The sequence below is a fragment of the Macaca mulatta genome, chromosome 3 (genome assembly GCF_049350105.2).
Source record: "Macaca mulatta isolate MMU2019108-1 chromosome 3, T2T-MMU8v2.0, whole genome shotgun sequence".
Lineage (NCBI taxonomy): Eukaryota > Metazoa > Chordata > Mammalia > Primates > Cercopithecidae > Macaca > Macaca mulatta.
In genome coordinates this window covers 105,928,430-105,956,377 of record NC_133408.1, presented here as the reverse complement: position 1 = coordinate 105,956,377, position 27,948 = coordinate 105,928,430, and the positions used below count along the sequence as shown (strand labels likewise).

The 27,948-nt window shown below is 42.0% G+C and overlaps 2 protein-coding genes across 4 annotated transcripts in view; one reads left to right on the top strand and one right to left on the bottom strand.

The window, feature by feature from the left end:
- The window catches only part of RAPGEF5 (Rap guanine nucleotide exchange factor 5), a 243,076-nt gene extending 228,958 nt beyond the window's left edge, over positions 1–14,118 (bottom strand). The window contains 1 exon segment of the mRNA NM_001194158.3: positions 14,040–14,118. The gene's annotated coding sequence lies outside the window, so the exon portion shown is untranslated.
- LOC106997496 (uncharacterized) lies at positions 8,417–26,868 on the top strand. Of its 3 annotated transcripts, XR_013415432.1 has the most exons (3): positions 14,517–14,618; positions 18,753–18,894; positions 19,282–19,803. XR_013415432.1 is itself a non-coding variant. In XM_077996990.1 (2 exons), the coding sequence occupies exon 1, from the start codon at positions 13,643–13,645 to the stop codon at positions 14,075–14,077; it is 435 nt and encodes a 144-aa protein (XP_077853116.1). In that variant the 5' UTR covers positions 8,417–13,642; the 3' UTR covers positions 14,078–14,618; positions 14,822–17,581. The 3 variants fall into 3 exon arrangements, 1 of the variants encoding a protein (XP_077853116.1); XM_077996990.1 differs by lacking the exons at positions 18,753–18,894; positions 19,282–19,803 and adding an exon at positions 14,822–17,581 and having other exon boundaries at positions 8,417–14,618; XR_013415433.1 differs by lacking the exons at positions 18,753–18,894; positions 19,282–19,803 and adding an exon at positions 26,736–26,868 and having other exon boundaries at positions 14,514–14,618.
- Positions 26,869–27,948: the final 1,080 nt, after the last annotated feature.

Here is a 27,948-nt window from a genome sequence, read left to right as displayed (position 1 = left end):
GGAAAGACCTGCCCCTATGATTCAATTACCTCCCACAACACATGAGAATTCAAGATGAGATTTGGGTGGGGACACAGCCAAACCATATCATTCCACCCGGTCCCTCCCAAATCTCATGTCCTCACATTTCAAAACAAATCCTTCCTTTCCAATAGTTCCCCAAAATCTTAGCTCATTTCAGTATTAACTCAAAAGTCCACAGTCCAAAATCTCATTTGAGACAAGGCAAGTCCCTTCTGCCTATGAGCCTGTAAAATCAAAAGCAAGTTAGTTACTTCCTAAATACAATAGGGGTGCAGGCATTGAGTAAATACAGCCATTCCAAATGGGAGAAATTGGCCAAAACAAAGGGGCTACAGGCCCCGTGTAAGTCCAAAATCCAGCAGGGCTGTCAAATCTTAAAGCTCCAAAATCTCTTTTGACTCCATGTCTCAGATCCAGTTCATGCTGATGCAAGATAGGGCTCCCACAACCCTGTGGCTTGCAGGGTATATTCCCCTCCTGGCTACTTTCACGGGCTGTGTTGAATGTCTATGGCTTTTCCAGGGGCACAGTGTAAGCTGTCAGTGGATCTGCCATTCTGGGGTCTGGAGGACAGCGGCCTTCTTCTCACAGCTCCACTAGGTGGTGCCCCAGCAGAGACTCTGTTTGGGTGGTCCCACCCCACATTTCCCTCCCACACTGCCCTAGCAGAGGTTCTCCATGAGGGCCCTGCTCCTGCAGCAAAACTCTGCCTGGGCATCCAGACATTTCCATACATCTTCTGAAATCTAGACAGAGGCTCCCAAACCCCAATTCTTGACTTCTCTGCACTCACAGACTCAACACAACGTGGAAGCTGCCAAGGCTTGGAGCTTCCACCCTCTGAAGCCAAAACCTGAGCTCTATGTTGGCCCCTTTCAGCCATGGCTGAAGCAGCTGGGACACAGGGCACCAAGTTCCCTAGGCTGCAAACAGCACATGGACCCTGGGCCCAGCCCATGAAACCATGGTTTCCTCCTAGGCCTCTGGGCCTGTGATGGGAGGGACTGCAGCAAAGGTCTCTGACACCCTGGACCTTTTTCTGTGTCCTGGAGACATTTTTCCCATTGTCTTGGGGATTAACATTAGGCTCCTCATTACTTATGCAAATTTCTGCAGCTAGCTTGAATTTCTCCTTAGAAAATGGGATTTTCGTTTCTATCACATTGTCAGGCTGCAAATTTTCCAAACTTTTATGCTCCCCTTCACTTATAAAACTGAATGCCTTCAACACCACCCAAGTCACCTCTTGAATGCTTTGCTGCTTAGAAATTTCGTCTGCCAGATACTCTTAAATCATCTCTCTCAAGTTCCAAGTTCCACAAATCTCTAGGACAGGGGTAAAATGCCACCAGTCTCTTTGCTAAAACATAACAAGAGTCACCTTTGCTCCAGTTCCCAACACATTCCTCATCTCCATCTGAGACCACGTCAGCCTGGACTTTATCATCCATATCACAAGCATCTTAGACAAAGCCATTCAACAAGTCTCTAGGAAGTTCCAAACTTTCCCACATTTTCCTGTCTTCTTCTGAGCCTTCCAAACTGTTCTAACCTCTGCCTGTTACCCAGTTCCAAAGTCACTTCCACATTTTCAGGTATCTTTTCAGTAGTGCCCCACTCTCCTGGTACCAATTTACTGTATTAGTTTGTTTTCATGCTGCTGATAAAGACCTACCCTGGACTGGGCAATTTACAAAAGAAAGAAGTTTAATGGACTTACAGTCCACGTGGCTGGAGAAGCCTCACAATTATGGAGGAAGGTGAAATGCACGTCTCACATAGTGGTAGACAAGGGAAAAGAGCTTCTGCAGGGAAACTCCTCTTTTTAAAACCATCAGATCTCATGAGACTTATTCACTATCACAAGAACAGCACAGGAAAGATCTGCCCCCATGATTCGGTTACCTCCCACCAGGTTCCTCCTACAACACATGGTAATTCAAGACAAGATCTGGGTAGGGACACAGCCAAACCACATTACCCAGAAAGAGAGGGAAAAAATTCCAGGGTTGATTTTTCCTCATAGAGAACTCTTCTTCTACCTAAAGAATTGTAACAACAGAAAATTTGAGATTGGGGGCTTGTTTTGTCTTTACATATTTCACTTATTAAGACAAGGTATTCAGATGTTGGTACCCAAACTTTACCACCCCGATATTATTTATAAAAGCTCTGAAATAGTTTCAACCTAGCATGACATTTCAATATGAAAGAACTAATAAACACACAGAATTGGTATGAATATGTGTGGTAGTCCTGTTTCATGGTGAGGTTACTGTGGAAGATGATCTGGTTGACCCCCCAAACCATGAAAAATGTGTTTTATCTCACCAACACGCCCATTGCTGTAACCTATGGGCAAAGGAACCAAAGGTGTAATTATTCTATTAAACCATTTGTTACTCCATGAATGTAGTTTTGGCAGGCATTTCAGAACATGTTCAATATACGGTGACAAAATTTAGCAAGATCAAAGTCCCACATAAAGGTTTTATAATTCCTGTGTATAAGCTGACAATGCTGAGGGTGTCTGGGGGAAAAAAGCAAGGGCAGTAAAAACATTGCTAGGCAATTGCAGAGAAGGAATGCCAATTCTTCATATAACAGCTTCTCCAATTCCAAACCCTAGCCACCCAGGTTTATGCACAGAAATAGCACTTGATTCACATTCACGTAGTCCTAGCTTCTAACCAGAGGTCCAGGGACTCCTCAGGACCCTCTATGGCAAAGCCCAGCAGCACTTTCAAGGCCAGGCCTTCCCTTGCCTCTCCCTCTATCCTCCACCCAAAGAGCGATTGGCTTGCCATCATCCTCTGCCTTGCCATCATCCTTGCCAGTGTCCATTCTGTTCATGGGTTTCTTCTCACCATGGCTACACCTCCCACTGTCACATTTTCTAGCATGGCTCTTACCTGGGCTCCTCCATCCATCAAGGGTCGTCTAGAAAAGAGCCTATCAAAGATGTGTGGGCAAAGTTCAGAGGCCCGAGGAGATGCTACAGCACAAAGGGACTAGTCATGACAAGCCTTGAACAGTCCAAGGCCTGGCGGCCAAGGGGAGACACAGCTGTACTGTACTCAGAGAGCTGACACAATTGAGGAGGGACTGCCCAGGGGCAGCTGCCATTATAGGTGGTCACAGACACTGCAAGCACCACAGAGAAAAAGAGAGCAAGCAAGAAGAATAGATACTCATGGCCTCTTGCTCCTCCTGGCCTCCCACTGACTGAACCCAAACCTAAGCCAGAGGGCAACAGAGTCCTGACGATGAATGTCCTTAAAGGCAGCCTCCACCGTGCAGACTAGAACAGGGAAGGGCAAAGAGGACTCAAGATGGACAGAATAACCAGCATAGCTGCCGTGGGCGATGATGCTCCAAATTCTCCTCCCTTTTTTCTTTTTTTAAACAGCTAGTTATTCTGTAGAAACCACCAAGGGGGAGTTTCAAAATTATTCATTCAATAAAGTTTTTGTAGTCAGAGTCCTCTATTTGGGTCTGGACTTCATCATGGAGGTGGTAAACAGCCAGGCAGACTCCTGACCTAGGCAATGTTCTGAAGAAGGTCACCGAACTTTTGAGGACTTCTAGTCCAGTGCTACGAAGTGCAGTCTGTGGATGCAGCAACAGCATACCCTGAAACTTGATAAAAATGCAGATGATTGGGCCCTGTCCATGAGCTGTTGAATCAAAGTCTCTAAGCCCGAGGCCCTGGAATATGTGTTTTAACAAGCCCTCCAGGGATTCTGATGCAGGCTCCAGTTTGAGAAGCTCTGCTTTAGTCCCACCCTTCACCGCGACCTGAGGCTAACCTCTCAGAGACCCTGGACTGAGAAGCCCAGACTAAGGGGCTTCTGACTCAACTTCCTCACGATGACCTTCAGCAGGATCCAATTGTGGAGCCTCAGTTTTCTTACTTAATTTCTACCAATATAACCAGGAAGATCTCTTTCAGCTCCTCAGAGAGACTGACCCTGGAATCCCTCAGATCTGTAATTTCAGGCACTGATGATGAGAGCAATGACAACAGCAGCAGCTCATGCTGACTGAGCATCCTCTACATAACTAGGTGGGCACTGCCTGTGCTTCACGGACGGTGAGGCTGCAGCATATAGAAAAGTTCGGAACCTGCTTTTCAGTCTATAAAAGAAAAAAAAGACTTTATTCCAGTTATGAAAAGAGTAAAATAAGAATGCATGTGAAAGCGCTTTGTGAAGGTAAAGCATTATATAAATCACGACAGAGTGAACACGCAAATACAGATGGGATTTTCTAAGCTCTAGCTCCATTTGAGATATTCAAGGTAGATTACAATATGTCTAGGCAGCTTTTTTTTTTTTTTTTTTTTTTTTTTAAGAGAGAGCTATGTGCCAAGAGCAGTGGGAAATTTGAATGCTTAAACATTATCCAAAAGAAGAGAAATCCACCTGGTAAGATCTCTGACAGACACATAGTGTTGCTGCCACTAAGTACTCTTCTGACACCTCTCCCAGAATTCTGTTTATGGCCAAACAAACCATTTAATCTTCTAGAAACAGATTTATAGATGTGTTCTTTTTACTTCTTTGATATGACAGATTCTTGATTTAATTAGATCCCTTTCCCATTTTCAAATGCTCCCTCTGCTAATGCATTAACTTCTCCCTCTCCAACTAAAGAGATGTGGTTAATATTAAAGACCCATCTTTCCATTTGTCTAAGATTCACCCCAAAGTGTCCTACTGGTTGTCATCTCAACACAGAACACTGCTTGGACCTTGGCCAGACAAAGAACAAGAAATAAAACCTGGTTCCCTGTCCCACCATTGGTTCCCACGATAGAATACTGGTATTCCATTTTAGAGACACAGACTCACAGGGGTTATCTGATTTACTCCAGGTCACGCAGCCCTTAAGTGGCAAATTCATTTTTAAAAATGTTCTGTTACACCACAGCCAAATTGCATTTTAATAGATTGAAAGAGGCATGATACTTCCCCTAATCTCCAAAAGTTATTATTATATCTTCTTCTCAACTTAAAAAAAATTTTTTTGCAAAGATTTCATACCTATGTACAAATTCACAGCACAATATAATGAGTCAACCATTTGCAGTGTTTGTTCATTACAGTCAACATTTAGAGTGTCAGAGCAAGCAGAAGTGGTAAGCTGTTCACTTCCCTCAACAGTAACAAGAGAGTAAAATAAATTTACCGTCAGCACCAAAGTCCTAAGTGTCAGGCAATCACAAGTATTTGCATGTACACCTCATAACAGCTGCAGGTAAATGATTTGACAAGGTCAAATTCAACTGAACAACAAAACCACCAATGGACCGAGTTTAAGTTGCTAGACCAGTTGGGAAAAAATACAGGAAGACAACCAACTAGAATGTGAAAACCCTGGTTTTCAGAATTGTAACTTTAGTAAAGATTTGTTTTGTCTTGTTAGAAATCTTGAATGATATTTTCTCTACAGATAACACAAACAGTACAAAATGAAAAGAATTTTAATAAGCAAGAAGTCAATGTCCCATGAACAAAGCAGATGAATAAAAAACAGATTAACTGAGTCACAGAAGGTAAGATCTGCCAACTCACTATACAAATTACAGTGACTAAAAGGCATGTCTAAATCTAATGTCATTTAGTTATATTCATGGTTCTCAGTTTTAGGAAATGTATATGGAAAGTTTAACTTTTAAATTTTGCTTTCCTAAGAAATCAGATAATTATTTATACACACACACAGACACACACATAAACACACATACATATATATTTTAACAGCCCCCCACTTAGAATTTTGGTTTCTTCCACCTTCAACATTACTCTAAGGCTATTAATGCTTTTTGTAGGAAAAAAATTAAATTTATTCTCTTCTGACATTTAAATCATTACCTAAGCAATATGTGTTCATATAGATTGTTAATATAATCTTAATTTACATTTTTCACACTTCATAAATATATTGGTATTGTTTGTATACACCATGTTAAAGCTGTGATTTACTATGATATTTCTATAAACTATGTAGCTATATTTTTAAAATAAAAACATGGTTTACCATAGTTCCTTTATTCAAGGACACCAATAATTTTAAGATATGCCATCAGTTTAATAATAGCTTTATAGGGAACAAAACAGTAAGTACTTCTTCAAATGATCACAGCAACCATAAGATACATCTCAATTTTGAAAGTGTCAAAATGAAAAAAAGAGACTCTAATCAAGAACATACATTAATTATCTTATTTAGAGAGAGGATGCAGAAGAAGTGTTAGACTGTATACTATGGAGTCAGACTTCTTGGGTTCAAATTTGGCTCCTTCTCTTACTCGGTGATCTTAGCCAAGATGGTGCCACTGTACTCCACGTTGTGTGAAAGAGCAAGACTCTGCCTCAAAAAAAAAAAAAAGGTAATAAGACCCAGTGTTCCACAGATCAGTAGGGGCCAAGAGCAGTAGCTCACATCTGTAATTCCAGCACTTTGGGCGGCTGAGGCAGGCGGACCACTTGAGGTCAGGAGTTCAACACCAGCCTGGCCAGCGTGGTGAAACCCCATCTCTACTAAAAATACAAAAATTAGCCAGGCATGGTAGTGGATGCCTGTAATCCCAGCTACTCAGGAGGCTGAGGCAGGAGAATCACTTGAACCCAAGAGGTAGAGGTTGCAGTGAGCTGAGATCCCACCAATACATGCCAACCAGGGTGACAGAGTAAGACTCCAACCAAAAAAAAAAAATAGGGTGACTATAATTTAACATTAATTTATTGTGCATTTCATTTCAAAGTAGCTTCAAGAGAATAATTTGAATGTTCCTAAAGAAAAGATAAATATTTAAGGTGATGAATATCCCAATTACCCTTGATTATATTTATGTATCAAATTATCACATGTACCCTGAAAATATGTATCAATAAAAATAAATAAATGACTGATCCTGGAAGCCATTACTGAAGACAGTGGAAAGAGAATGAGCTGTACTTTGCACTAAGACATGAAATGTTTCCCGCATCTAATTTGTTTCAATACACCGTATGTTGTTATCCTTTCAAAGTTTTAGACAACATGATATTGCAGACAGGCTATATAGTCTTTGCAATCAGGTAGTCCTGGGCTGCATTCTTTCTCTGCTGTTTCCTAGATGGTTAGCCATGGGAAGGCTTTTAACCTCTCTGGATTGTAATTTCCTCATACCTCTTCCTTCAGGGGACTATGGAGGTTTCAATCTGAAGAAGACCTGCCACAGTGGCATCTACGGATTTTCCATTAACGAATGATTTATCATAATAATGATTTGCCACAAAAAATTAACTCCTTGATTTTAACTATTTTACCTTTATATAAAATCTTATGATTTCTCAAAAAGTACTTCCAGATCATGTATCATTACTGGAATTATCTATGCTCCTAACAAAGATTGTTATGCAGTATTGAGGCAAAAAAAATCACAAGTACTCAAAGTCACTACCAGTGACTTATTTCCTACCTTTCCATCTATTGTTAGCTATACAAGTTGCCAATTACTGCCACATCAATTTAAGAGAAAGTGCAAGTATGAAATGAAGCCTATTTGTTATGGTCCCAGTATTTAGATATCATCTAAAATACTCACTACATGTTAGGATATCATGTGCTTTTAAAAAATAGAATCCGACATTGCATACGAAAGCAAAAATGTTTGTGTCTAGATTTCTATAAATGTCCATGAAAGTCCATTTGCCTAGAGTAAGCATCCTGCCAGGGACATAATTATTTAAGTTCCAATGCACTCAACACTTTATATTATCTCTATTCTTGGAAAAATCTGATCCACTATGTATGTCATTACAGAGGAAGAAACTAAGGCTCAGAGAGCTCAGAGAATAACTCATGCAAGGATATCAAGTGATAGCACTGTGATTCAAACCCACTCTGAAGCCACAGCCTGTGTCTTTTCCTGGGATCTAATTATGTCACCAAAGTGTGGGGGTTGGGAGGGAAATGAAGAAATAAGTATATAAAATATTAACTTGCCATTCAGTTCCTTTTCTAGAATTCACAAGAAATTAAATGAATCTACAGTTTCTTTTCCTTCTTCCCAAATAAATATTTTTGAAGTTGGCATCCACAGAGCTTTATTTTATCTGTAGCCATAGCTAACATAGTTTTACACCAAGGATCAGGATAGTAGTTTGTCAGCAAGCAGAGGCAGCGAAGTCAATATGTCTCAAATAAGTTCAGCATGTGTCCCTCATATCTGATCTGACTCACCCTTTCTGGCACATGCATGGCTCTCTTAAAGGCCTTTACCTTCTGGCTGCCATAAGCAGATGAGAACAAAGTAAGTTGGGTGAATTCACGAGGTTTTTGGATTGACCTTGATCAAGTGAGCATGGCTGATTTTGCTTATGACACATGAATGCTGTTTTGTTTTTTACTTTTTTTTTTTTGTAGATACACGGTCTTGCTTTGTTGCCCAGGCTGGCCTTGAGCTACTTTTAATTTAAGTAAATATTAGTTACCTTTCACCTATAACCACAGTGCTTCTCCCCACTTCCCCTAAACCCAATATGTCAATAATAAACTTCTGTGTGCTCAAATAAAAGTTAAAAGTCTGACATTATTAATGGCATTTATTAACCTCTCTCAGAGTGGTAAGATAATATCAGCAGGTACTATGAGGCTATCACAGTTTACAGTAAATAGACCCTTTGCCCTCTCAATGCACTTGAGGAAAACTAAAGTTAATTCGGAGCATGGACTTGGCTCTATGGAAACAGGATACCTAGATGCAAACCTCCCTTCTGGTACACACTCTGTAACCTTGGGCAAATTACATATGTGTCTCAGTTTCTTCATCTGTAGAATGCAAATAGCATCTAACTCATAGGCTTGTAGTGTGAGTTGAAGTTTATATCAAAATATGCATGGTACATAATTAAGTGCTATGATGTTAGCCATTGATTTCAACTTAAATACAAAGAATAAATCACATGTTTTGCCTGTCAAATAAGTGCCTAAAATGGCGATACATTGGGCATACTGGTATATAACTTGGATTGGTTTGTATTTCTCAATCAATAAAGTCAAGTTTCTAGCAGAGGAGGGTATTGAGTCAGAGCTAAAGCACTCCAGCTTGGACAAAGGGAAAGGGATACTTTGTTCCTTTTTGAGAGGGAATCATCTGGGTAAAGAGATTATAAAAGAAAAAGAGAGAACCTCATTCAGAGGGCTACCAGCTGTTCTTCCCAGTTTCTCAATTTTGAAGAGCACAGGCCATAAGAACCCTGGCTAGTGAAGGGTGGTTAAAGAGAACTAGACCCTTCTGATGACCAATCCAAAAGCTGGGAATTACTGAAGGTCTTTGGTGAGTAATGTGGCACAATTGGTGAATCATTCTGGCTGCTGTAAATGAAACAGATACGAAGACGTTGAAGACAGTGGCAGAAGCTGCAGAAAACATGACAGCAGCCAAAGCCCAAAATAAGTCAGTCCCAGCATTTTGACAGTATATATAGAAAAAGGGAATAGCTGTTATCACTTATTTTATTAGGGGGAAAATATCAGTCTTAGCAACAACCTGATGAGAATGATTTAAAAAGAAACAAAAAATAAGGTAGTAGGCTTAAGACCATGGGAAAAATAATGCAACCACTAAGAGAGGCAAAAGATGGGGAAATGAACGATTGTCAGTTAAAAAAAAAAAAAAAAAAATCAATGCTCCTTGAGAAAATGGCTGATTTCAGGGTGTCAGGTCTGGAGCAGCAGAGTATGGACAAGATACACTTAGAATATCTTGTGCCAGAAAAGTAAGAAAGGTATTTGAGTTTACCGGGCCATTTAAAAAGTATACAGGAGACAAGGACAAACCAAGCACCAAAAAAGTTATTGACTGAAGTGACAGAAACAAATACATTAAGATTCATAAGTTCTTAATGACACTTAAAAAAGGAAAACTCACTGGTTCTCAATGGAGGTTGTTAAAGCACCAAATTATTACTCTGATAGTTGATAAAAGGAAAAAATTAAGACTTTTCCCTGTCTATCCTGCACATTGTGAATTTCAGGAGACCTAAATAATTTATGAGAGAAAGTTCTTTATAGACAGAATTCCAATTAATAAATGCAAGAAGAATGATGGATTTAGATCATCACCATTTTGCAACCCCTAATGAAAAGGATCTAGGCTACAACCATCTGTGATACTAAAATCATTAAGTAGAAGGCAGACAGCTAAGTGACACTACCTAAACTCACTAATCAATCTTTCCGTCTCAAAAAGAGAGATATCCAGACATTATGTGTCTCATGATGTGATGCAACAGATTTTACACAGCACCATCAATGAAGGTTACTTGTCTTTGAACCTGAATCTAGTCAAACCTCTATATCTAACTGCCAGATCACAGGAAACAAAGAATAGAGGAACAAGCTAAACACCACCACAAGCAATCAGTCCAGACAGTAGGATGTTCTACTGCACAGATGAACCACTCTCTTCTGCAAATTAATAGCATGAAGAAAGGGAGGGGAAGCTGCTATAAAATAAAATAGATTTAAAATCCTAACAACTAAATACAATATGTGGACCTTGTTTAGCTCCTATTTCCAACAATCATAAGTAAAAAGACATCTTCGAGAAAATTTGAATATGGAAATTATATGTTTAAATTATTAATATTTTAGGTGCGAAAAGGCAAAGTTTTGCTGTTGTTTTTAATGTCCTCATCAGGACCGTAAACTGAAAAACTTGTGAGTAAGACCACATGATGTATAGAATTTTGTTTTAAAATACACTAGCCCCTACAAAAGTGTATGAAGGAGGAAAATAAATGAAACAAGACTGGCAAAACGCTAATAACTGTTGAAGTATAGGTGTTCATTGTACCATTCTCTCATAATCTCTGTTATACAATTTAAAAAATTAAAGGTTTTGTCAGGAGCTCAGGTTGTGCATTACCTTGCTTCTGATTTTTAGCAGGTGGTTAGGGCCCTCCCACAACGTACAACTTAGTCTTTCCCTCATTTGCCCCAAAGAAGTGCAAAGATTCTTAACCAGTATGCATGCTGAATTCAACACAACTAGAAGTGACTGAACTGAGGAACCAAGGAACTCAGGTATATTAACCAAATGACAGTTTGATTTTTCCTAGTAAGAGATAGCCTACAACATAGTGAGACCCCCAGTCTCTAAAGGAAATAGGAAAAAAAAATTAGCCAGGCATGGTGGTGGGTGCCTGTATCCCAGCAGGAGGCTGAGATAAGCCCAGAAGGTCGAGGGTACAGTGAGCTGTGATCACACCACTGCACTCCAGCCTAGGTGACAGAGCAAAATCCAGTCTTAAAAAAAAAAAAGCCTACAATGCACCTGGGTTGTTGAGCAACACAACCCACAAAGAGCTTTGTTAACGTCAGTTGATGTCAGATTGTCCAGGTTTGTGGGAGCCCAGGGGCAGCAGGGACAAGGACCGCACATATTCCTAAATCAGATCTTGGTCTATAATATAGATGAAAACTCAACCAACTTATGTAACGCACAAAGCTGAGTCTTTATTAGTGGTAATGAATTTCTGTTAACTTGTCCCTGAAGTCACACAGCTCCAGTCTGGAGGTATGGCCCACGAGACACAAAGCTGAAGGTCTACAAAAAGATCCAAACCACGATTTGTTTGCATTAGCATCACTGCCCAATCCAAGGTGGTTAACCAGACAATCCCAGATGCTAACAAGTCACCAACTAACCAGTCTGGTACATATTCTACTTGTATCTCTCTTTCTTTCAAACCCCTTGTGTTTTGGACTGTTATGTTTATGCCCCCTACAAAATTCTTATGTTGAAGCCCTAACCCCCAATGCAACATTATTTGGAGATGAGGCCTTTGAGAATTATTTAGGGTCAGACTAAGTCATGATGGTGGGGCCCTCATGATGGGATTAGTGGTCTTATGAGAAGAGGGAGGCCTCTTTTCCTCTGCATATACCAAGGGAAGGCCATGCAAGGATATACGAGAAAGTGGTCATCTGCAGGCCAGGAAGAGGGCCCTCACCAAAAACCAAATCAGCCTATACATTGATCTCAGGTTTCCCAGCATCCCGAACTGTGAGAAAATAAATTTGTGTTGTTTAAGCCACCCAGTCTATGGTATTTTGTTATGACAGCCTGAGCTGCCTAAGATAAGTTCATATTTCACTTGTTTTTCTCCTTCTTTCAACCCCCTTCCTACTCCTCTGATAGGGAAGATTCCAAAATCACAAAGGTGGTTCCGAGGCAGAAGAAAGGGGAAATAAATAGTCAAATAAACAGTCAAAGAAGTATGGGTTTCCAACATTGGAAAAATTGACAATCAATCTTCCTTCAATAAAAACTGGTCATGCACTTCCAAAATATGTTTGGAAAGTCCCAGAAAGAGGTGATACAGTATTAGAATCAAACAGGGTTAATAAAACACACATTATTTGAGGTAACCACATTCAGAGTAATCAAAAAATAAAACTAAATAGGTATATTGACAGGTATACAACATCATCCCAGGCAGCAAGAAACATGAGTATGAACGCAAATGAATACTACAGATCTATTTATACAGAAACCCTCAGCAATTCTTGTCGCAGATTGCCTGGCGGCCCTCATGTCTTCAGTATTCTGTGCCATGAAAAAGTAACCGTCAAGGATAATAGAAACACAATTTGACCTGATTTTCCCTAGATTCCTGCAAAGTCTATAACTCCGGTTCTTGTTTATTTCAACACCACATCCTGGGGACACGTTTCCTCACTTACTTTGCAGGCAATCCTAAATGCCACATGTTAAGGGCACTTGTGGGCAATTCCTAAATGCCCTATCACACCCAGAGAATCCTCAGAACATCTTCTGAGACGGACCTGGGATGCACCATTTTCCACCTGAGGTGGAAAATGCCTAGGAAAAGAGAGATGCGGCTTCGAGAAGCTGAAGACCTACATTAGTTCAGACCCTTCCCTACCCAAAGGCGGGCGCATCAAAACAAGCGGTTATCCCTCGCTCTCAAGTTTACACAAACCCATCTCTGAAAGAGCTAGAAATCTCCCAGTAATGGCTTGTTTTAAGGCAGACAAGACTGCATTTTAAAAACTACAGCCTAACAGGAAAGAAAGCTACATTGTGGCAGCTTCTCATTAAAGACCACTTAATAATAAATTTTTAAAAGATGAGTAGAAGCCACCAAAGGTGCCGCCAAGCCCTGGTGAGCAGGGAAATCTGAGTAAGTCTGCTCTGTGTCCTGAGGCCCTGGCAGGGCCTCCTGGGTGGCTTCTTAAAGATCCCAGGAGACAATCAGCAGACCTTCCTGCTTCTCTTAAAAATACAAAACATGCCTGACCTGCTCGGGTCATTAGATGCACTTAGAACCCAATGAGGGACACTCCTTCACCAGGAAATCATATCTGAACACACCATCAGGAAGTCAATATTGAAGGTTCTTGGGGGCGTGCACCCTCCTGCTCAAGAGGGTGTCCAGGAGTATTAAGTGGTGGAGACACCGGAACCCAGGAGCTAGAAGCTCACCCAAGAGCTTCCGACTCCTCGGTCTCCCACTCGGCGGTGGAGGCCACCAAAACCAGTCCCGATGCCCAGAGATTGCAACGGGACCTCCAAAACAAGCACACATGTCGCAGTCGCATGCGTCCTGCAAACTGGATGCCGCTCGTGGGGCCTGAAGCTTGCGTTTGGGACAGGGCTGGCTGGCTGTTGGATGCTGGACACCTGCAGCTTCGCCTCAGAGAAGAGGCAAACAGCTCTTCTTCCGCCGATGCCCAGCCCCACAGCCTGAATCCGGGGGCCCTGGGGTTAAGTCAGGTGCAGCTTGCGGGGGTGGGGGGGGCGGGGGAAACCGTCGCTCAAGGGGTGGCACCTCAAAACCCCGCCGTCCCGGGCCCCTCTTCAGCCGAGTCCGGCAGAAAGGCGTCCCTTCCGCCACCTCCCCAACTTCCAGACGCCCCCATCAGCGGCCCGGGGGTGGGCGCGGACTCCACGTGCGCACCGCCCGTGCCCAGTCGGCCAGGGCCGGGCCACTCACCCGGCCCCCAGCGGCGCTCCGCTTCCTCCGCAGCGTGAGCCCGCTCCGCAGCAGCGCGGGCAGGTCTCTCAGCCGCGGCCGCAGCGACGCCGGCGGCTGCTCGCGCTCGGGCTCCCGGGCGCTGGGGCTGCGGCGCAGGGCGCCGTCTGCCGCCACCACTGCCGCCGCGGCGGCTAGGGCCGGGCTCTCGCACGGCGGCTGCATCTTGACGGAGCCCACTGCCATCCTCATGCCCTGACGGCGCTGCGGCGCCGGGGGCTCCTCTCTCTACCGCGCTCGCCTCCGCGCGCCGTCCGCGCCTTCGCCAGGAAGCGAGAGGGCGCGACTGCGGCTCGGGCGCGGGGCGCGCTGCCAGCCGCTGCCCATTGGCGCGCGCCGCGGCCCCCGCGAGGCTCAGCCCCGCGCACCTCCCCTCCCCTCCCCTCCTCTCTCCGCCCCTCCCCGCCCAGGTGCGCCGGCCCTGCCCCGCCCCTCCCCGCCCTTTCGCCTGAGAACTCCGCCTGGGACCTGGCCCCCTCGGATCTCCCACTCGGGACCCAGGAGTCTTCCTCGGCACCATGGGCACCGGCTCATCCACAGGTGCGAAATTCCCAGAATCTCCGCCAAGCCCGCTCTTCTGCCCTCTCCCCCTGTCCCCCTACCCCTTAGGCTGAAAAGTCCTGCTTCGCTTCACTTTTCCAAACAGCCAGGGGTTGACTTGGACCTCAACCAAGTGTGCTGAAGAGTCCGCCCTCCCGCACCTTTTGCACAGCCTGGCCCCTCATCGTAATCTTTACTCCTAGGAACTGTTTTGGCCAAGGAACTTCAAAATAGGCACGCTACAAGGCAAACACCATGAGGCAGAACTGCTTTGCGCTGACCCTTCTTGGCACACGCATCCTTAAAGGACGAAGGGAGACAACTTTTGTTGGTTATGATCGGTGTTGAGTAGAGTAGCTGCAAGTCTGGTGACCTGAAGGTGAATCTCTGTTAACATGTCAGAACCTGACCTTCCCTGAAAGCCCGCTGCTGTGATGAATGTGCTTGGTGAACTGTAAAGGCCTGCCGTGGTGTGAATCATTGTTTACACCCTTCCAGGAGGCAGGAATTCTGGATCATTGAGAGTGAAACTATTCCAGCAGTGCCTTAAACGCCAGGGAGTGGGAATCTTCACATCCCAGCTCAATCTGTCTTCAACGAGGGCCAGCCAGGGTTTTGACTTCTCATCAGTGGGGTGCTGGGATCCCCATCTTTGTCTAAGACTTACAAAAGTTGAATAAGCTTATTCACATTTTTAAAAAATGACAAGTAAGAATCGTAGGAGGTCAGGGCCCAGAGTTGGTTTACCATTGTGCCCTCAGCCACTCACATGGTAGGTGCTTGGCAAATATATATAAAAACATGCCATGTAACAAAAAAGGAAGAACGAACTGTGACCTCTGCCCTTAAGGAAGGTAAGATTTAACCTAGGAGTAGATAAACATCCAGAAAAACAAAGATATTGCACTTGTACTCTTGCTAATTGCCAAGTAAGTGTAGGTAAGACCACTTCAGGCCACAGGAGAGAGAAATGCTTCTGGCCTGGGATGGGCAAAGCTAAATCCACAAAAGGAAGGAAGTTTAAACTGCACCTTAAGGGTGGGCGGGGAAGATTCAACCAGGCAGAAGGGAGGGTAAGTGTCCAAGTAAGGAAGAAAGACATGAGGCCGGGCGTGGTGGCTCACGCCTGTAATCCTAGCACTTTGGGAGGCCAAGGTGGGTGGATCACAAGGTCAGGAGATCGAGACCATCCTGGCTCACATGGTGAAACCCTGTCTCTCCTAAAAATACAAAAATTACCTGGGCATGGTGGCGGGCACCTGTAGTCCCAGCTACTCAGGAGGCTGAGGCAGGAGAATGGCATGAACCCGGGAGGCAGAGCTTGCAGTGAGCTGAGATTGCACCACTGAACTCCAGCCTGGGCAACAGAGCGAGACTCAGTCTTGGAAAGGAAAGGAGGGGAGGGGAGGGGAGGGGAGGGGAAAAGAAAAGAAAAGAAGAAAGAAAGACATGAGAAAAACACCAAGGTGGTATCACACAGAACTCACTGGGCACTGAAAATATGTCATGGTAGTGAAGGGAAAGATGACATAATGAAAAAGTAAGAGAAAATACCACAATGGATGATGGTAACACACTGCAGAAGGCCTTAAACCCTGTCACCTTAAGCTGTGTGTGTTAACTGGAAAGGACTTTATAATAGGACTCCATAGTCCATTACAGTTTCCAAATACCCATCACATGCATTTATCCAAGGCTGAAATTGCACTTGTATGTTACCATGTCAGACTCTATCCGTTTTTACAGTGTTAAAATATTGCAGCTCCAGTTGGTAATTGGTCATTATCTTGAGCCCCAGAGTGCCACTTACCCCCATACCTCCAACTTCTCCATGACTAAAGGGTGAACACCTGGCCCACTAGAAGTCCTCCAGGACATTCAGATTAGTGGGTGCTTGTGCCCTGTCACCCCTGATGACACCATTGAATCATACCATGAACCTACTCTACTCCAAAATAGAATACATGTTCTGTCTCCTGGTCCAGGTTCCTGGTCTTCACGCCCCTTCACACAGTTGCTCAATGCAAAGCCAACATTCCATAGATTCTATGGGACAGACCAAGCATCTAAAGCTCAAGAAGGGCCTTTGGAGAACTGGTTTAGGTTAAGGTGATAAATGACAAATGCCATTTAGCCTCAGGATAAAAATAGGCAAACAACAGGGAATAGTAGGATGTGTACACAGAAGAGCCATGTCACCGTTTAACTCAAATCAAGCAACCTTTACACTCGCTGTGCCCTGTCTGGAATGAGAGTCCTCTGCAATGCTGTCCAACAGAACTTCCTGCAATGTGCATTTTCTGTTACCTGTTTTGCAGCTACTAGCCACATGTGACTGCTGAGCACTTGAAACATGGCTAGGGTGACTGAGGAACTGAATTTTTAACTTTGTTTAATTTTAATTCATAAAAATTTAGATAGCAGCATATGGCTAGTAGCTACCATATTGGATAGTGCAGTTCTAGAAATCCACATTTCTCTCAGTGTCTTCAGTTTTTAAATTCAAATGTCACCATTTCAGTGAGGCCTTCCATGACCATGTGATTTTAAATTGCAGTCTTTCCTATCCATTCCTGTCTTCATTCCCTTCCTAACGCCCCACAGAGCTTACACCATCCATATTCCATATATTTTACTTATTTACTTTGCCTATTGTCTGCCTCCCTATGACTAAAATGTGTATGCCATAAGGACAGGGCTTCTTTCCTCCTTTGTTCAGTATCTAGAACACATGAGTTGAATAATTGAATTATTTCATATATGAGAACTAAGTTTTTCAAACAGCTTAATCTGGATTTCTATACAAAATCTGATTTTGCAGTATGAAAGCTTATAAAAATGTAAATCATATAAAAATACATTAGAATGAATAAGATCTACTGCTGGTAGCACAATAGGGTGACTATAGTTAAAAATAATTTACTGTATATTTTTTAATAACTAAAGGAGTGGAATTGGAATGTTCCTAACACAAAGAAATGATCAATGCTTCAGGTGATGGATAGCCCAATGTCCCTGATTTGCTCATTACATATTCTATGCCTGTATCAAAATGTCACATGGACCCCATAAATATGTACAACTATGATTTACCCGTAAGAATAATAATTTTTTTTTTTTTTGAGATGGAATCTTGCTCTGTCACCAGGCTAGAGTGCAGTGGCACGATCTTGGCTCACCGCAACCTCTGTCTCCTGGGTTCAAGCAATTCTCATGCCTCAGCCTCCCGAGTAGCTGGGATTATAGGCACGCACCACCACACCCAGCTAATTTTTGTATTTTTAGTAGAGATGGGGTCTCACCATATTGGCCAGGGTGGTCTTGATCTCCTGACCTCATCATCCGCCCACCTTGGCCTCCCAAAGTGCTAGGATTACAGGCGTGGGCCACTGCGCCTGACCAAAAAAAAAAGTTTCAATGTAAATCATATTTGTGCCAAACCACGCAAATCAACGAGATCACTTGCCAGCCATTTGCAATTTTTCCTAGAGGATGGGGTACCAGAGCTGAATTTTACTTAAGAGAATGAGATCATCAAAGTCGAAGTGTGTATAAAGACCATGTGAGAAAACACAAATTTTAAGGGCTATTGGCAGGATAGGGAAATTGGAGAACAGGAAGATAGCTCTGACAATGAGCTAGCTACAAAGTGATGAGGGCCTGAATTCACTGTGGCAATGGAAACAGAAATGAGGGGTTAGATGTTAGACAGTACAAAAGAAGACTCCTCGGGCATCAGAGCAGTAGAAAAATACTTCAGATGGTGTTGTGGATTGTATTGTCCAAAAATGGACAGTTCGGCATCTCCTATCTCCCAGGCTCTTCTGCAATGTGATCTTGCCACTCCCCCATAAAGAAATAGTTTCTTTCTCCATCCCTTTGAATTTGAGCAGACTTTGTAATATAGGAGTTAAGAAGAAATCACTTAGGCAAATAGTGAGGGTATGGGAGTCCTTGGTAAGACTTTCCTTTATAATGAAAAGCAGTACCAAATCATTTTCCAACAAAGAGCAATCTGTAAAGTTGAGCTGCAGATACAGACAAGCAAGCTGGGAGCTTGCACGGGTGAATGCCAGCAGGAACTAGAGTCTAAACATGTTCAAGATGGCAGTTCCATCTTCCCTTTTCTCCTAGCCATGTGTACAGTGAGGAGCAGACAAGATGGTGCAGGCCAAAGGAAGAATTCATTTGCATAATAAGATTCGCATGGGGTGATCAGTCTTCCCCATATGCTGTGTAAACATCACACCTGATTGAACCATTCTGTGAGCCCTAGGTAAGTCAGACACTGCCCCTTCAAGCCAAACTATCAAATCTGGCACATCCACCACCAGCCAGTCTTTTCTGCTGGGAAGACCACCCCCCACCCCCCTATAGAGAGAGCAATTTTTCTTTCTCTTCTCTCCTGCTATTAAACCTCCACTCCTAAACCCCTCATGTGTGTTCGTGTCCTAAATTTTCCTGGCACAAGAGGCCGAACCCCGGATATATACCCCAGACCGTGTAGTCGTTTCACTTATGAATGATTCAGCCAATAGAATAAATAGAGGTGACTTCACCTGTTCTGTAAATAGCCCTTGGTTGGCCTGGCAGCTTCCACTTCCTGCTGTCTTGGATTGCTTGGTCTTGGGATGTGCCTACTCAGAACCTAGCCTCCTTGCAGGGAGAAGCCCAAGCCACATGGAAGCCCTGTAGAAGTGATCTGGCAGCTGAGCTCCCAGTAAACAACCAACATGAATTCCTGCCAATTTGGGAGCTACTTTGAACACAGTCCAGCTGAGCCTTCAGATGACTTCTGTACTAGTCATGTCTGACTGCAACCATAGGTGAGGAGCTCAAGAAAGAACTACCTAGCTAAGCCCCATCAACCCACCAAACTGTGAGAGATGATAAAGTGTTTGAAGCCACTAAGTCTAGAGGTATTTGTTACATAACCATAGATGACCAGGACCCATGGCTCGAAAAATGTGAAGAACATACTTCGTTGTGAATGAAAAGGATGGAAATTCATATTCATTTTTGTACGTGAATGAAGAAACTCTGGAAACTTTTTCAAGTCATTGGAATTGGGCATGTGGGGAAAGGAAAGGTGGGAGATTTTTCATGTACCACTTTTTATATTTTTTGTTTTTCAGAATATGGGAATATATTACCTATTTTTAAAAATAAAATTTTTTTAAATGGCTCCAGATTTAGAGAAGTCAAAGAGGTAGGGGAAACTGGTTTTGAGGGTTTCATTTTATATAGCAGTTATACCAACTAAAGGGTGCTCAGATGAAATTCCCACCAGCAAGAGAAGGAGGTGAGCTAGAACTGAAAAGACTGGAGAGAGACAAGCAAGCTGGGAGTTTGCACTAGTCAATGCCAGCAGGACATAGGGTCTAGACGTGTTCAAGATGGCGGCTCCATCTTCTCTTCCCTGCTAGCCATGTGTTCAAAATCACAATGGTAAACAGTGGAGCTAGACCAGGGTGCTCAAGGGATAGAGGAGAAGCGGGGACACTCTGTCCTTTGCTAAGCTTGAAGAACATGCTGCAGGTGACCTTCCATCCCCCATTGTATGGAATTTGGGGCACTGACTCTTATGGCTTCTCTCATTTAATTTTTGTGTTCTTGTATAATTACTAAGAATGCCAAGGAAACCATCTGTGAGTTGGTCTTTCCCTTGTTCCATGCCCTCCCTACCTGTCTTCTGATAAATGTATAGAATGCACATCAGCCTAATGAGTCTCCCAACACCACAGCTGTTAGGATTTTGATGAGTCCTCTTTGGAATGCATCTCTTCCCAGCGTCTCCCATCTTTAAATTTACCCTCATTCAAGATGTTGTGCACTGGTTTAACAGCTCTCAAAAACAGAAAACTTGCATATAATTTTGTCTCCCTATTCAACCCTGCCAATCCTCCAGCATGTAATCACCAAAATGGATTAAATATGAGCACAACCTTCCCAAGGTCTAAGCTGATTTTGAGGGTTTAGTTTTCTCTCTCTCTCTCTCTCTCCATATATATATATATATATATATATATATATATATATATATATATATGCAGTTATACCAACTAAACTAAAGGGTGCCCAGATGAAACTTCAACCAGCAAGAAGAGGACGTGAGTTAGAACTGAAGAGAAAGGACCAGAGAGAGAGATGCCAGTGTTCAAAATCATGATGGTAAACAGTGGAGTTAGACCAGGGTGCTCAGGGAATAGGGAAGTAGCAGGGGAACTCTGTCCTTGCTAAGCTTGAAGAACATGCTGCAGGTGACTTTCTGTCCCCAGTTGTTTGGAATTTCAGGCGGTGACTCTTATGGCTTCTCTCATTTAATTTTTGTGGTTTCTCTCATTTAATTTTAAGAGAGCAAAAAGCAGATCCTTACAGGAGAAACTCAAGTCTTCCCGTGCTGCCTCTGCTGAGAATGCCAGACAGAACAGTTTGAGTACTTGATACTAACTCTATTTTTATGTTTTCTTATGGAATGAATATGCAATTGAGAGAAATGTAGCAAAATAAGGAAACATGTTTCCAACCTAAAAATGTTAAGCCTTATTCATTTTATTTCTGTTTTCAAGAATCATAAATGTAACTATCTGCTATCAGACTGTTCATGACAAACCTGTGTGGCACTGTGCTATTATTTTTGTAGTACATCATGCACTATGCATCATGCAAATATCCCCCTTGGGGATGATAAACCGTCTTTATATTATTTGCATTGGTGGCCCCAGCCAGAGACAGTGGCTGACAGGCATGGGTGCCAGATGGGGGTTCCTCCCTATAAGTTCATCTTCTACTCGTTCACTAATAATCTTTTAAAAAAAAAAAAAAAGTATGTCTGTTCATGCCATTTCATATGCTATATACTACTACCATCCTGGAAATTTCTTTTATAAAGTCAGTTGTGCAAATTCACCAGGCCCTTTAGTAGATTTTGAAAAAAAATAAAATAAAATCTGTATGGTTGAATGCCCAAGAAGACAGAGGAAAAGGGTGATAAGAGAACTACCTTAACCAACAGACAGCAAGAAAGCCAAGACAATCTTGTCCCTTCTGTGCTTGTGGAAATCTACTCATCTTTACACAGATCAAACAGTATCTCCTCCTAGAAGCCCTCTCTGTTCTTTCCATTTGGGATTAATCTTTCTGTGGTAAACCTGTGTTTACCTAAAATTATGATTCCATGTTTACCACCTGTGTTATCATAGTCTATCTCTGCATTTGAATTAAGTCAGATTTTCCCATTTCACCAATGCAAGATTATAAACCCTTTGAGGGCAGAAATTATTCTTTTTTGTATTTTCCTCTAGTATCTAATACAGTGGCTACCATATAGTAGATTATAAGCAAATAAATGCATGCATGAATGAATGCTGGGTGGATGAACAAATAAATGAACAAAATCATGATTAGCTAAACACTGCAATCCTAAGTTAAGGAAAGCAAGACAGAGGTCTCAGCAGATGCAGAGTCTCTGAGGTTGTAGGAAAGTACATTATCCCATGGGTGATGGGAGGCTATAAATGGACACCAGATGGTGGCATGTTCAGATCAGCAGGGAAGGAAGATGATTTTAGCATCAATATGTAAAGTGCTTTAGAATAGGGAGACACTGAAAGCTGGGCAGCCGGCAAAGCAGGTTACAGGATCCCAGGCATGAAGTATTAAAATGGTAATCCATAAGATCAAGTTCGTGGAAGCTTCTTCTGTGGTTTCTTTTGCTGTTTGTGTCAGTGCATTCTGTGTACAGAATTTCTGTGCTAATTAAATGAAGTGGTGTTTGTAACACTGTTTGCAAACTTTAAAACTCTACACAGATAGCACTGCCTTTATTATAGGATTGAAAGAGAAGGGGCAAATGAAATGATGCCCTGGATAAATCAAGGCCTGGATCAGGAAAATAGGAGAGAAGAGAGTGGAAAAGGAAACAAGGATTCAAAGTCATGCCCACACAGAAATTAGAAACCTTTAAGAATATGCTTCCCCTCTGTCTGTGAATGTTAAGCATCTGTAGCATTGATCCAAGCTAAATACAGAATGAGCTGTGAGCAAACCTGTCTTAGAGGGTACTGGCAACATTACATGAGCTCAGATTGGCTTTTGAAGATCTTGATCAGAAGATATAAATCTGGGCCGAAGTACACCAAGAGCAGCAGAAGGTGTCCCAAGTTCTAAACATAAAGAAGCCTTTAGCTTATAGTAGATGACAGCACTCAAGGAATGACAAGGGAGTTGTTTTCAAATATTTTGAATATGTTGAAAAAGAATTGGACTCATTCTATGTAAAGACCAAAGTGGGAAACTACAGAGCAAAAAGTTTCTTCTCAACATAATAAGGGTTTTTCTATCCATTTAAAGTCCTTTTTGAACCTGGAGTGGTCCCCATCCTTGCAAAATGGGAAGCTTAGGCAGGATTTGATGGGATTTTGTTTCATCAGATGAAGGATTGGACTAAATGACCTGTAATGTCCTTTCTAATCAAAGATTCAGTTATTTCACTGGCCCTGGTATATACTGAAGTGGCTATAGGGCAGGGATTCTCAGACAGTGAGAATCATTTCAGGGGTTTCCCGAGGATCCTAATAATACTAAAATGTTACTTTCCCCCTTTTCTCTCATTCTCTCGTAAGTATACATTGGTGTTTTCCAGAGGCTAAAAACATTGGATGTGGCAAAAGATAGAGTGCAGGACCAGATACGAGAATCTAGCTGCTTCTCTTAAGCCAGACATTTAAAGAAATTAGCGAAAATGTAATTTGTTTTGGAAAACAGTTATTTTTCATAAAACATATTTATAACAACACATAATCAGTTCATTTATTAAATAAATATTTTGAAGAAATGTCTCAGTTTTAAACTTTAATATGATAAGCATTCATAGATACAGCTGTAACCCACGTAGATAAAAAGTCTTTGGGATTCTATAGAATTTAAGAGTGTAGAGGGGTCTTGAGACCAGAAAATTTGAGAACTGCTATTACAGGGCATGGTTAAAAAAATTATCTCTGATACTAGGAAAGGAGGGAGATCTAAACAGGTTGAAAAGCTTTCTGCCTTCCCCACTTCCCAGCTACCTTCATGGAGCTAATATCACTTTTATCCTGACACAGAACTAGTGACTTCCTCAAAGGTGGGTACTCTGCAGACCTAGGGTGGTAAAATAGAACACCCATGCTCTGGCATCAGATAGGCCTAGGTTCAAAACCAGGTCTTCCCACCTTCTAAGGTATGTGCCCTCAAGTTACTTGGTCTGAGCTTCTACCTTCTGTTCTAACACCTATACAACCAGGTTGTTGAGAAGATTAGACAAAATATGTGCAAAGACTCTAATCAGTGAGGTGGCTTGTAAACTATAGCCAGTGCTCTTTTTGGCATCATGTTGTCTCCATATTGGTGGTGCTGTAGTTATTTAATTCCCAGTGAGTTCCAGGGAAGCCGCGTAACCTGATGAATGAACCATGGTCCAGATATGATTTTCATCAACTTTCCTTTGCCACATATTCCCCACTCTAGGCAAACTCCAAATCTTCTGATGGGTTATTCTTGAAGCACCTTGTTTACTGCCAATCATCAAAGTATAACTTTTTCATCCTTTATAGTCTAAATACACTTGTAGGGAAGTCGGACAGACATTGAACATAGAGTTGAAAACCCTGAATCGAATCTTACATTTATGATTTATTAGCTCTGTGACTTTAGCCAAACAATTCACCTCTCTGAGCCTATTTCCTTATCTGTAAAATAGAGATAATAAAATCCAACCTTCAGGTGGTTCTGAAGGCTAAACGATGCCTATGAATGCCTATGATAGTTAACCCTGTTAACCATCAGAATATGCATAAGTGTCAGTGGCTATTAATAAATCTCACCTCTTCTATGTTCAGAAGTGGTGGAAATGAAAAAAAGAATCCACAGTGAATATTTAATCAAAATTATCTTCAAACACACATATATACACATTTATTGGATAGTCATATGAAATTTGCATATGTTTTTACAAGCACGCAAACTCTGTGAATGGTTTTGGTCAATCTCCGAAATTTGTTTTCCTGTTCTTCAGCTTCATATCAAGCCCAATAAAGTGAAACACTAAAGCTTATGTAAATGCTTTGTTTATAAATAAACCTACTTGAAAGAGGTAATATTGGTAAGAAGAGAAATGAATAACTTTCTTTTTGAAAATTTAAATGTGACACTCTTCTGATTCTGTCTCTACAACCGGGTCCCTAGAGAGGGAGGGTTAAAGGAAGAGACACTTGAAGGGGTAATAATTCCTAATTGCTATTAACAGAGCTGAATCTGTTATCTTCAGGTGCTCTATTATGTCCATTCATTCAGAAATGGGAAAAGCTGGCTGGCCACGGTGGCTCATGCCTGTGAGTGGCTCCCAGAACTTTGGGAGGCCTAGATGGGTGGATTATTGAGGTCAGGAGTTTGAGATCAGCCTGGCCAACATGGTGAAACCCTATCTCTACTAAAAATAGAAAAATTAGCCAGGTGTGGTGGCACGCGCTTGTAGTCCCAGTTACTCAGGAGGCTGAGGTGGGAAGATCATTTGAGCTTGGGAGGCAGAGGCTGCAGTGAGCCAAGATCATATCACTGCACTCCAGCCTGGGCAACAGTGTGAGACTCTGTCTCAGGAAAAAAAAAAAAAAAAAAAAGTGGGAAAAGATGTTAGTCATAAAGTTTCTGTTTATTCCAGGTGAAATGTCAAAACCTTCATGGTTATGGCTTAGAGAGTGTGACTCAGTTCTCCAGTCCATTCAGAGAGAGCTAGTCCCCTGGGGTATTTGCATATTTGTTATCTTTGACTCCTCTTTGACTGTAAACTTCTTGGGGACTGGTGTCATCCTTTCTGAATATTACTTTATAGAATAGTTTTCTGCATAGTGGGCATTACATGGATCTGTAATTATATGATTCCAGATAAAAACTGATAGTTTAACTTTTCTAATATGTAGATTGTAACATTCTTTCAGATACTTTGTATAATGGCAAAAATAGAATTTTGTACTTATTTAAACAGGAGACTCGGGACTTAGTGTTTGTAAAGTTTTAATAGTTTTTCTCAGGGTATATGGACAAGATACATTTTTAGGTCTCTATAGTGTAGACATTAGAATAGAACATGAAATAAATTCAAGAGTCCATGCAATCATAGAAAAGGCTTGGAAACGTTGTTGTTTTATCTTATTTCCCTTCTTTGTTACCATATTTCCTTACAGTTTCTAATTATAAATGAGCGGTGCTATTGTATGGTAGTCTCTGGAGCCATACTGGCTGGATTCAAATCCTCCTTCTGCCTTTGACCAGTCATGAGATGTTTAATGGGCCACATCCTTGGAATCAGTTCTCTCATTTGTAAAATTGGAATGATTTTAGGAGCTGCCTCACAGAATCATTGTGGGAATAAATGGGTCATTATTTGTCAAGCACTTAGAATGGAGCTGGCACAGTCAGTGTAAGTGTGTTAGAGATTATCTTCATCATTCTTTTCAGTCTGGAGTCCATAGGCTTTACAGGGTCTGGGAGCCTCCTTACATGAAAAACGCCTGTGTACTTTTCTGGTGAAAATATACAGGCTTCATCAGACTTTCAAAGTAAGCAGTCTAATAAGGAAATCTTCTGAGACCTACAGTACTTGGGGCAGAGCCTAACTTCCTAAATGTGAGCATGTATAGACAGACCAAAAACAAGACAGATGTAAGTTGCCTTGTTTACACTACGAGGTGTTTATTGTGAATTCAACTACAATGCAAAGGACTGCTCTTTATCTTAGAGAATATCTAACTAGTAGAAATGGACATTCCCCACCACCACCAAAAGACACAAACCTGAAAATGAGCAAAGGTCACATTCCACACCAGTGTTTGTGAGGTGGACCAATATCTTCTGGCAAGGGGATTTTGGGAGGGATTGGAGGCAGTCATTTGGGGAAAGGACAATTCTAATGGAATTCCAACACATCTGTTTATGCTCAAATCTTAAAAATACCCTGAAGAAGAAACAATCAGCAAAGGATCAGATGCCAGAGGTAAAATGGGAGGGGAGAAAATACCCAGATAAAACATTTGTAGGAGGAAACTTTATTTTTTGTTTGAATTTTGCATTTGTCTTTCTAAGGCAGCACAGATCCTCCATGAGAAGAAAAACAGATGGGATGGCAGCATTTTGTGGCTGTCTTCTGGAGCATTTACTAGAGAATTCACGGCTCCTTATAGTTACTGATGGGTACGCATTTGGATGAATTTTCTGCCATGACAACAGGTAATCCTCATAAAATTTCAGTCCCTAACAAGAGGGCAGAGATGTTGCTTTTCTAGCCTTTCTGCCTTTGAGTTTGCATATTAATAGCCTTGAATAGCTACTCAGGGTTCTAAATAATTGAAACTGCCTTGCTTGAAATCTACTTTATGATTGTTGCTTTAAAAATGACGAATTCTTGGCAGGGCACAGTGGCTCATGGCTGTAACCCCAGCACTCTGGGAGGCCGAAGTAGTAGATCACCTGAGGTCAGAAGTTCGAGACCAACCTGGCCAACATGGTGAAACCCCATCTCTGCTAAAAAAAAAAATACAAAAATTAGCCAGGCACGGTGACGGGCACCTGTAGTCCCAGCTACTCGGGAGGCTGAAGCAAGCGAATCCCTTGAACCCAGGAGGTGAAGGTTGCAGTGAGCCAAGATCACGCCACTGCACTCCAGCCCGGGCAACAGAGTGAGACTCCATCTCAAAAAAAAAAAAAAGAAAAAAAAAAAAAAAGAAAGAAAGAGAGAAAGAAAATAAAAACAAAAAGAAAGATTAATTATTTATTTTCCCTGGACAATTTTGACATCTTCCTGCAATGGGTCTTATGTGCTTGAAAATCTCACTGTTGGTCCTCATTAGATATCTATAGAATCAAACTAAATATGATGCCGATTTTGCCTTAAGGAAGATATCAATATGTAATGTTCTTTTTTTTTCTTTCTGGTTTAATCATCGATCATGCCTTGTAATCAAATAATCAATATTTATAGAACATCAGGAAACAGGAGGCAGAGTTACCTGGAATATTAAGAACTAAGATCAGGACAACTTGGAGGTATAACAGTGACAGGCTGTGAAACAACCTAGGCTACAAAATAGTCAAAACAGGAATGGAAAGGAAAGGCAGAGCTGAGACCTATTGAAGCAAAATCCCAGAAGATGATGATATGGGACAGAGGAGATGAAAGAAAGGATTCAGGCGAAGGTGATACTCGCTCTTCACAAGCTGTCCAATGCAGTCCTGGTGTTCAGTGCTTTTGTCAAGAATAATAAGATCATATCAATCCTCAGTGTCAACAGACTCATTT